The sequence below is a fragment of the Orbicella franksi genome, chromosome 1 (assembly GCF_964199315.1).
Source record: "Orbicella franksi chromosome 1, jaOrbFran1.1, whole genome shotgun sequence".
Classification (NCBI taxonomy): Eukaryota; Metazoa; Cnidaria; class Anthozoa; order Scleractinia; family Merulinidae; genus Orbicella; species Orbicella franksi.
In genome coordinates, this window is record NC_138145.1 from 21,774,143 (window position 1) to 21,785,764 (window position 11,622).

At 40.3% G+C, this 11,622-nt stretch overlaps 1 protein-coding gene across 1 annotated transcript; it reads left to right on the top strand.

Annotated features, from left to right (window-relative positions):
• Window positions 1-5,306: 5,306 nt before the first annotated feature.
• On the top strand, window positions 5,307-6,554 carry LOC145497146 (uncharacterized). The gene has a single exon (XM_081476949.1). It carries the CDS (start codon window positions 5,561-5,563, stop codon window positions 6,539-6,541), a length of 981 nt encoding a protein of 326 aa, XP_081333075.1. The 5' UTR covers window positions 5,307-5,560; the 3' UTR covers window positions 6,542-6,554.
• Window positions 6,555-11,622: the final 5,068 nt, after the last annotated feature.

The window sequence follows — 11,622 nt, forward strand, 5'->3', positions numbered from 1 at the left end:
GTGTCTGATAACGTTTATACCGTGGTTTATCAAGAATAGGTGGCTTACAATCATAAGAACCCAGCTCCCTTGAAAATTGTGTTAAATATCTTATTGTGTTAAATATTGCCATAAGTGAACTATAACCGTAAGGCTCGAACATAAATTGTTGCCGTTTATTCAAGAGGACTTAAGCATATTTATATAAAAAATGCTGGGAGCCAATTATGTATACATATAACTAGTTGTCTTAAGTTTTCTCAAGCAAGCTGTTCAGTTCCAAATAGAGAAACACTACATAATAACATTTTTTCATGTTCGCTGCAATAAGTATGTCTCCTTAATTAAACATACCTCTTAAGTGACTTTCAGAGAAGCTAGAAACAAAAAAAATAGGATTGAGTTAATTGAACAACTGTATGTATTAGCTGTGAAACTGTATATACTATACATTCCGGCCAACAAAAGTGTCAAAACCACAGCGACATTCAGTGATTAAAGCTTGAGCTCAACACAAGAAATGAACCAGATATCTCTAAATGCAAACATTTTTGAAAGCACTTTCCCCTTATGGTACATAAAATTAATGGAACTATCGACAGTTATCTTCCAAAGTTATATTTAAACCGACATTTTTAATCGTAAGGAATCTGTTTAGACTGATCAGAATAAAAACAAATCTTCAATCATCATAGAACACAAAAAAGTTAAAAAACTTCTTCAATCATTGGATAGGCATAGAACTTGAACATGCTGAAGCTAAAAGCCTCATCAAACTTTAGCAAAATTAAACCGATTTCGGTCGTGCAAAAGCTGAACTCTCGATTCATTTTCATTCATCATTAGAACACAGAAACGGAAGTGAGTTCCAATGTCTTTCTACAATGGCTTAACACGAAAAAAAAAAAAAAAATGCGGTTTCCACTACAGTGTGGGGCCCAGTTCTCGGCCGGGCCCAGTTCTCGGCCACTTTTTGTTCAGCGTTTATTTTTCGCGCCACAAGTGAATCTGAATAAAAAGCAATTGTTTCCAAAGGTAGCTTGATTCCTTGTCTTCCGTTCTGCCAAGTTTTGTTTCGTCCTGCCGAGTTTTTCTGTGAGCACGTCGAGATGACGCGAAGGTAGGTGAATTTGGTTTCCCCGAAAACGTGTTTGTTTACGGCTACTCGAATTACATGGTTTAATTTAAGTTTATATTTTGTCCGTCTAGAAAGTCCAAATGAGCCAATTCTTGGCATAAAGAACGTAGAGTGATAAAGCTATCTGTTAAATATAAACTTTTCCTGGCGTGTTTAATTCTTTGACCTAAATTCACTCCTCAATATATATATTTGTATTTGCCTATTCTCGGCCACCCTGCTCGCCTTCAACACTAAAAGCGCTCATAGTTTTGTGTGGAGTATTCGTGTCAAGTCAGTTGTAAAAATAAAGCTGTAATGGGGTGGCATGCTGAAAACTATGAGCTCTGACTTAACCCCATTTTAAATACCCAACTTTTTTTAGCCTCGCTTGACTGCACTTAAGAGAAAAACTAGGTGTGCAAAAAAACTTCCTTTTCTAACATGAAACAGTGCTCTTTAAGGATAATTTGTGATCGAAATATCAAAACACAAGCCTTATAAGTGATTTAATAACAAAAAATGGTAATAAAACGTTCTTTATTCTGAGGAATCGCATGGACTCTTTTGTGGCCGAGAACTGGGCCCGCTGGCCGATAACTGGGCCCACGAACGAAGCCTCCATTTTCGTTATTATTCGGGAGAAAACAGCATTGAGCAGTCGATAGCTCTACATGTGTAAACTGAATGCTGAAGCCAGTTATCCGTGAAATTTTAAGTCCTTACGGCTATTCCAAGGTAAGAAATACAAGTTTACGTTTTTTGTGGCCGAGAACTGGGCCCCATACTGTACATAAGCTTAAAATGAGGCAAGATCGTCCATCGATTTTATCACAGTGTTATTGTACTTAATTTACCAAGATTTATTTTACAAAATGGTACAATAACTTACCCAGTAAGGTCCTCTTAAGTTAAGCTGTTAGAATTCATCGAAGCAAACCTTGTAGAGACATCGTTGACAGTTGTGAAATTTCATCTTTCAAAATGGCGCCTTTCTTGATTAATGAAATTTTGTCCACTCACGGAGCAAGCAATCTCGAGCCCAGAGTATATCCGGCTCGGTCAGCGGTCGAGCTAGCTGCTGCATGCTCGCCACAAAAAGGCGGGAAAATAGTGGCAGCCGTCGTGAGCCGTCGTCATTTCGCGACAAGTGTTCGTAGTTGTGGAGGAAATACAGTTGTGGAGAGAAGAAAACAAAAAGTTCGTCAGTGAAACGTAGGTAAGCTCGTATTGTGTAATGCAAGAAATGAACAACCACGTTAACTGATTACGTTGCTCAAAACGAGTAAAAGAAGACCCATCTTGGAAATCCGTCCTTGTTAATCTGGTTCTTTGATCACAAAGCTGCAAAATGACCTGAAGTGATTAGGATGTGGAGACATTTTAACGTATTTTGTTATTGAGTAGAACTTCCATACAAAATTGAACGCCAGTTTTTCTCGATCATTGCCGGGTTATTTCTTTCTGATTAGATTGCATTTTGTCGTTTTATTTGCCTCAGATTGAGTTACAATGTCACCGATTAAGCAGGATTAAGTTGAAGTAGGTAACTTAAGTGAAGTCTTTAACAAATAAGGAAGAGGGTGGTAAAGGGTATTTTCGTGACTCGTGATCGGCCCTTTTTTTTCCCGTGGAATGTGAAATGGCTAATTTTTTCCTCGTGAATCGTGATTTCCATAGTCGCCGTGAACCGTGATTTTTCAAAACGTTCTCTTTTATTTTCCGTGAAGCGTGAAATGCCAATGTTGTATCTTTCCTGAATTGTGAAAGGGCTGCTTTCTTTTCCGTGAAACGTGGTCTATACACCCCCTTTACCACCCTCAAAGAAGCCTAAGACGTGTATTGCACCGTGATAAAACACGACGGGCATTTAAGAACACGAGGGAAATGTAGAGAACACGAGCTGCAGGCGAGTGTTTTCTTCATTTCTCGAGTGTTCTCAAATGTTCCGAGTGTTTTATCACAGTGTAACACACGGCTTAGGCTTCTTCATTTGCTTTATGATATAGAGGTAATGTGGCAAAAAACACTACTGAAAACACGCTTTTTCTTTGTTTTATACTCTGATAAAACATGGGTTTCTGACCAATCAGAGCGCGTGCAGGGTCCTATCTATATTATAAAAAGTTTTAAAATAGTCACTAAAGATTCTTGATCCCGTAAGACCCCTTTTTTCTGCGTGAAGCTGAGTTACGATGGTTTACAAGTCTCTGCATGGGTTGGCTCCAGAATATCTCAGTTGTAAATTCGAAAGGCGAGAAACGCATATGTTAACCACTGACGTCAATAATATATGTAAACCAAAAATTTTTGCATAGCGCGAAAAGGCCTAGGTACGAGCTTAGCGCTACAGTGTTATGGAGAACTTATGTAGGTCATGTAGGTAACGGTTTTCCCTGTATGGTCGGGTAAAAAATGACAACAGGAGACAAAGGTAAACTATTCATTTCGTTCATTCCTTATTTACTCTCTTCCTACTTAACAAGATTGTTGGCACCCTGTGTTATTACAAAAATAGCTCAAGCTATTGTGACGCCATTCTTCGGAACAATCTTCCTTGCGACTTAAGGGAAGCAGAGTCCCTGAGGCAATTTAAACGCCTACTCAAAAGAAATGAATAAGGAACGGCATTCGTGGAAAGCAGCTTTTTTATTTAATTATTTTATTATATTAGACATTATGCATTAAATGTATTAGCTGACGAATTTTTTACCGTGTTTAAATAAAGATCATGTATGTATGTATGTATGTATGTATGTATGTATGTATGTATGTATGTATGTATGTATGTATGTATGTATGTATGTATGTATGTATGTATGTATGTGCTCCCTCCAAAATTTTGCCTCAAATGTTTAAAATGACATTTCGGCTTTACGGTTTGTTGGAAGGGTAACGACAATCAGTCTCAAGTTCTGTAGAAGTTGCCTTGTGTTACGTTATGATTCAAACTCTCGTCGACGATGGTTTTCGACCAATGAGCTCGCGATATAAAATTCTCTCAGGTATCGTAAAAATTCATTTGTACCAATCGAGCTCTGAGAAAGGACTCAAAGTTCTCCTGGGTTAACTTTAATAATCGGGCTTTGAACAACACGGTCCTAATGTTAACTTTGCTGATATGTAAATGTAAGATGGTTTAACACTGTGAAGCACCTGCCCGTTCTAAAATCATTTATTTCCCATCTGGTTAAATTGTGTCTTGAGCTCTGTTGCTCATGCATGCAAGCAAACACATGGTAAAAACACTTATTTTAGGTGTTTTTGAGTGTTTTCAAATGAGACTCCTTAACCAGAGAGTCGTCAAGATTCTTCAGTGATGTAAAATTACCCTGGAATTCAAAGATACTGACTTGCCAGTGTTACGGAAAAATGCCAAGGAATATTGTGATAAATTGAAGGACATAAATAAAGGGAAATTTTCATGTCAAGGAATTTTTCCTAACAGGATTTAGTTTTCATTCTCTACGTCTTTCTGTATTTTCAAGATTTTCTTATTCAACGTGATAATTTTTACCGGACAATATATTTTACGGAAATCACTTGGCGTAGTCTTATCATAGATTGGTATAAAAAAGCCCGCAAATTTAACTTCATTAGGATTTGCATTGCCTTCAAATTCTGCCATCATAGGCGAAAAAACTGTCAAATACGCATATAATGAATATTTTATTTCCTCGAAGTTTATTGCTTTCTCAGCAAAGAATCGACCTAATAAAGTAAATACCGTTTCAAAACCTAGAAATTATAAATATGTATTTAGTTTTACAGGTTTTTATTAGAATTGGATTTGCATACTATTTTGTCGTTACCACGACAACTAAATTCAATAGCTTGTCTCAATTTCCAGTAAAATTTAGATAAATTGAACGAAAATTTCAATGTTTCGAATTATATTCCATCGAAACAAATTAAAAATTTAACAGAACAAAGTTAATTGTTATCAGAAATTTCCATTAACACTGAAGATTCCAACCTGGGGCTCTTACTGAACGAATGAATATGTATACAAGCCAATATTAAGATTGTTTTCTGTAGCTTCTTACTGAGCTGTGATATTTTGCTGTGGAAAGTTCGTGAGTAATATCACACCTGTCTGAATGTGCTGTTTCTGCATGATAAAAGAAATATATTCACGCTATAATTGCTTTATCTGTTTTTGCCGCCATTATTTTCACTTGAATAGAACATTCTAGAGGTTGTGGGCCATCGTATAAAACTCTTTCTGTCAACATGGCAATGTTTGCTCTGACGCAGGTATGAGGTAGATAGAGACGGTATTCCGTCACCCATTTCCATTCAAAATTTGACAAGTGAACCACAGATCTGTCATTTTCCCTTCGCAGATCAGTGAAAAAATTAACAATTAAGCTGTGGGATATTACAGAACCATTTATGTTTACCACGTTATGACTGTATAGAAACCATCATCTTGTCCGCAATAACGAAGTAGAACTGCCCGTGATGACTACAGAATTACCCATTGAGAGAGAAGCAAATCTTCGAGCTCAAAAGAAAAAGATTCTGCAGTTGCAACGGCTGAAATATTCCTCTGCCACTCTTGCGATAACAGACGATAGTGCGGCATTGTTCGGTACAGATAAACATGATTTATATGCTCAAGAAAAGCAACCAAATTTGAGCGGCAACCATCTTACATTAACAAAAGAGGATACAGTCGGGTCCAAGAAAGCCGCTGAGAGGTCAACAAGCAGCTTAGAAAACGTTGACAAGAACTATGGCAAAGTTAATAGAGTTGAACATAGTGAAACTCCCGGATTTGATCTGAGAAACAGAGTTCTCGTTTCACCAAGGAGAGAAGGACAATTTGCTGAAGAAACAACCGAGAATTACGAGGTAGGAACAGAAGCGAAGGGTACGAAAATTTCTATTATTATTGACAATGCAGAACCGGAACAATACACCCCAATTTTCCCGTACGCTTCTTTGGAATATCATCGGAAAACGACGGAAATAAAGAAAAAGGCAGATGAAAGGAGGAGAAACGTTATTTCACCAAGCATTCGACTTTCAAGCGCCCTCGACATGCGTTCAAACAACGAAGATTATTTGCACGTTCACAATTTCAAAGAGCAGCGGAGTACGAGCCTATATGACTTAAATTTTCAATATGACGACTTTGACAGCAAACGAACAAACACAAGCCACAGAAACAAAAATGAATTTCTTGACAGCAGCTGGCCTCTGGTATTTGGAGATCGTTCTTTCATACCTCGAACTTCTAGCTGGTCGTCGATTTACGAATCATTCACTGCAAGAGAAAAAGGAGTAAATTTTCAGGGTTTCGCGCGAAAACAGCAGGAAATATTAGAAGACAACTTGCGGCGGGTGGAGCAAAATTTAAACACGACTTTCAGTAGATTAAAAAGATATGTAAACACCGGGCCCGCCATTAGAAGTAAAGAGAGCTCCGGAAAAACTTGAGCTAATCGCTTGGTTTCCTTTTATATTCAAATTTTCTTGCAATAATAACTTGCAGCGGTAAACTGCAGGAAAAATCGGAAAAACTATCAGATATACCTTCACTTATTAATAAGATTGTAACTATCAATAGAACTGCACGTGACCACTTTCTACTTAGAGGGAAAACGTAAATTGATTTCCATGCCAACTGCCAAAAACATATAACTTTAATTAACTGTTTAGTCATGACTTCCTTGAACAGCTTAAAGTATGTATACCGTCTAACTGTAAGTCATAAGTCCTGACTCCTAGTTCGCTCTTATCGACACTTACCTTGCGAGAGCAGGCGCCTTTTTGTCCACATATCCTCGAGTTGCCGCTTTCTGTCCACATACCCATACCCTTGTCTGGAGTTCGTCGACATCGCAAACAGGCAAAATGTTAACCGCAGGCGTTATGAAGTAACTCGCAGAGCAGAAAAGACTTTTGACAGACTAGCTCTTTAAAGACGTCTGTTCTCGCAGGCTTATCGACTCTTGATGACGTCAACTCAAGTTCCTTTCTGCTTTTTCGATCAAGCGTGCAGATGGCAGTCGATGAAACTGACACAAAACTCTAGCCAACTCGAAACTAATTACTACCTGTTATTAACTCACACTCGTTCCCACTTTATTAATCCTGTCTTAAAATCAGTTTAGTTGTTGCGTGATCGAGGTTGGTTAAAGACGAGACAATTTAATCGTTTTTTTCTATAACATTTACAAAGACCTTCACATTAATTAATATTTTGCCGACATGGAATTTAGTTGCATCTCTGTGTGCACATAAATTCATTCATTGTCCCTTTTGTGACTGGCAACACTAAGAAAAAGGAAAGTGTTGTAAAAGATACCGAAACAAACATACTCAAAGCCGAAGTATTTGCGCTTTTAAAGTATAGAGAGTAAATTGCTTCTCCTTCTCACGCACCGACTGCCATGCATGCATAGTTAAAATGAGAGATTAAAATAAACCACCTGTATTACTGCATAAATGAAGGCTCGCGACAAAGTTACCTTAACGAGCAATTGGTAATGGTAATAGGACTGAGTGGAGTCCAATTCGGTCTGTTATCATAAGAGTGATAACAAAATCGGACGACCGCGCAGCGGGAGTCCGATTTGTCTATCACGAGTATGATTACAGACCGAATTGGACGACACGAAGTCTTATTACCAATTAATCATAAAAATTACAATTTCCGAGAAAAGAAGAATAACCAAGTTATGAAAGAAAGGGAAAATTTACATTAAAATACCTACAAAGGAGATGTAAACATTCTAAGGCCACTGCGCCTCCTACCAGCAATTAGGCGCCAAAAACACAAAAGCAAGCGCGCGCGCACGCACGTAACTACAACTTTGAATGGGATTGGTTGATTTAAACTACAACTTTGAATGTGATTGGCTTATTGAACTGTCCGATAACAAACTGTCCAATAACAAACTGTCCGATAACAACTTGGCAAGTGAATTAGTGGAAAATAGGAGTTTTTTAAACCAATCACAATCGAGGAAATAGTAATTTTTATGATTAAAGGAGTAATGCCAATTTATCAGTCCGGAAGTTTAAACTGAATTCAAATGGTTGAATATATTTATGTCAGCGCCATAATTTTTATTTGCAAACTCGTTAACCTTTAATAAAGTGTATTATCGTTTGTCTCACGATGTAGTCACTTGAGATGTAGATCGCGACGTTTCGACTGCTTACTGCTAGTCTTCTTCAGGCGATAAGGTCGACTGATTGCACGGTATCATTTATATCACAAAGGTCGGCTGTGATTGGTGCATTTCGATCCTCCTATTGTTCCATTGTTCCGGCGAGTAGCTGTTCCCTCAGTGGTCCGCTGTTGTACCGTTCTCCTGTTGTTGTGTTTCTTGATCGTGGGTATCCATGCTTCAGGAATTTCAATTCCACTGTCCCTGTTGATGTTGTTAGGGTGAAGTCTTATGTGAATAGCTTCCTTGACCCTACGTGTGTACCAGTGAGGATCTCGATCAATAAACTTGACCTCATTCCAGATAGGATAGTGGCCGGTCTCGTGGGTGTGTTCAGAAACGGCGGAGGTCTGGGTACGGGCGAGTCGTATATCCCTGTCGTGTTCTTTGATCCTCTCCTGCATAGATCTTCCTGTTTCCCCGATGTAGACTTTGCCGCACTCACAGGGAATCCTGTAGACAACACCATCTTGTTTAGCCGGGTTGACGGTGTCCTTTGGTCGCACTAAGTGTGAACGAAGTGTCGTGCCGGACTTAAAGACGGTGCGAATGCCTTGTTGTTCTAGGCAGCGGCGGAGAGACTCCGAAACTCCTTGGACATAAGGTAAAACGGCGGTGGATTTAAATTCCGCGACAGGCTCTCTTCTTGGGGTTGTTCGTGCCTTTGTGAGCTTCTGTACAAAAGAGGAGGGATATCCGTTAGAAACAAGTACAGATGACAGATGTTTCTTCTCTCCAGCGATTACTGATGGTTTGGTGACGAGACGTTTAGCCCGGTCGTACAGACACTTCACAATACTGCGCTTTACTGACTGAGGGTGGTGTGAATCATACGCTAGGTACTGATCAGTATGTGTTGGTTTCCTGTAGACACTGGTGGTAAGGCGGCCATCAGGTTCTCTGTAAACTGACGTGTCGAAAAAGGCGATTTTTGTTGTTGTTCTCGATCTCCATGGTGAAACGGATTGATGGTTGTTAACTGTTCAGGTGTTTCAGGAAGACATCAACTCTATCCCGATCCAGGATGGTGAAAGTATCATCTACGTAGCGTTTCCAGATCTTAGGCTTGCAAGGTGCGGACTCTATTGCTTGTTCTTCAAATATCGCCATGTAGAGATTAGCAATAACCGCGGATACAGAGCTCCCCATGGCTGTGCCGTCTCGTTGTTCGTAAATCGATCCGTTGTACTGGAAGTACGTAGATCTTAATACGAAATTCAAGAGGTCCGCGATTTGAACTGGTGTAAGTGTCGTGTGGTCAGCCAGGCCTGCGTCGTTCTCCATTTTTTGTAGCGCGGCTTGTACGGCGCCCTCGATCGGTGCGTTGGTAAACAGTGACTCTACGTCGAAAGACACCATGATCTCGTGGTCCTGGATCTCTTCACTGGCGATGGGGGAGGCGAAGTCAGTTGAGTTCTTCACTGTGAAGTTCGAGTTACCTGCAAGAGGAGATAATACGTTAGCCAAGAAAGCAGACAGGTCGTATGCAAAGGTGTTGACACACGACACAATTGGCCAAAGCGGTGTGTCGGCCTTGTGGATCTTCGGCAAACCATAGATCCTAGGTGGTTGTTTGTGTCGGGGTCTGATCTTATTATAAACCGCCTCTGATATGTGTCCACTCCGTTTCAGGGTAACCAGCTTCTCAGATAGCTTCCGGGTCAAGCGGTCTGTCGGATCTTTGTTGAGCAGCTGGTACGGTCCGGAATCAATTAGCGCTGACATTTTTGCATGGTATGTGTCAGCGTCCAGGATTACGCTGGCGCGCACTTTGTCGGCCGGAAGGACCATGATGGAGTTGTCCTCTTTTAAGCTTTTAAGAGCCTCCTGTTGTTCCTTTGTGATGTTGGGCGTGGGTGGTTGTGCCTGTTGAAGGATGGTGTTGACGGATCTCCTGACTGTGTCTGCTCGCTCCGCATCTAGTGGCCTGACTGCTGACTCAATCTTGGCGATGATCTCGGTGGCTGGGACGCTCGTAGGAGTCACGGCGAAATTTAGACCTTTTCTTCAGTAAGGACACCTCAGCTTCGTTAAGGGTCCTGGATGACAAGTTGATAACCCACTTTGTTTTGTCAACAAAAGTTGTAGGAGAAACAGAAGACTGTTTCTCTCGCAAAAGTTTCTCAAACTTGCGCTGTTGACGGTCTTTGGTGGTATTAAAGAATCGCTGGGTAGTGGATTTAACCTTATCGAGTACCTCTGCAGCGTCATCCGCAGAAAGAGCAGATGTTATGCTCTGTGCCGTTGATTCGGCTTCTTTCTTCGTATCTGCCTTGGCTCTCTGCGTCAGTCTGATTCTTTCCCTCAGGAATCTCATGGATGCTAGTTCAGTGACTCTGCGTGCGCCTCTGGTGGGAACTGGCGGCCGAACTTGCAGATCTCTACATCGGGGAAACAGGGAGATCTATGCAGGAGAGGATCAAAGAACACGACAGGGATATACGACTCGCCCGTACCCAGACCTCCGCCGTTTCTGAACACACCCACGAGACCGGCCACTATCCTATCTGGAATGAGGTCAAGTTTATTGATCGAGATCCTCACTGGTACACACGTAGGGTCAAGGAAGCTATTCACATAAGACTTCACCCTAACAACATCAACAGGGACAGTGGAATTGAAATTCCTGAAGCATGGATACCCACGATCAAGAAACACAACAACAGGAGAACGGTACAACAGCGGACCACTGAGGGAACAGCTACTCGCCGGAACAATGGAACAATAGGAGGATCGAAATGCACCAATCACAGCCGACCTTTGTGATATAAATGATACCGTGCAATCAGTCGACCTTATCGCCTGAAGAAGACTAGCAGTAAGCAGTCGAAACGTCGCGATCTACATCTCAAGTGACTACATCGTGAGACAAACGATAATACACTTTATGCTCTAATCACCCTGAAACGATTATAAAATATTTTGTAACTAATCTTAATAAACACAAACACAGCATCAGGGGCGGGCATCTCGTTTATTGATGAAGGATACAGCGAGCGTTACATCATCATAAAGAAAATACAGCAGTGAATAAACAGAAAAATTAAAAAGCAAAGTTGAAAGAGATGCCTTCGAGTGGCTCTTGCATAACTTATAAATTCTTAAATAGCCTACTAGCCCCTTAGGGATTCACGCCTAAAATACTTCTACAGTTAACACGAACCATACATAGTGAACATACTCCAGTGTAATTAGCGAAACGTTACAAAATATATTTATTATTGCATCTACCACGATGAATAACAACAACCTTTTCCTCGTTAACCTTTATTGAGCAGAAATGTTATAGAGTGGATGTATAGTTACTGAGTAAAAATGATCAACAATGTTGAATTGTAAGCC

What these genes read in the sequence shown, in the direction of transcription:
- LOC145497146 (XM_081476949.1), top strand. Translation starts at nt 5,561, where the DNA reads ATGACTACAGAATTACCCATTGAGAGAGAAGCAAATCTTCGAGCTCAA.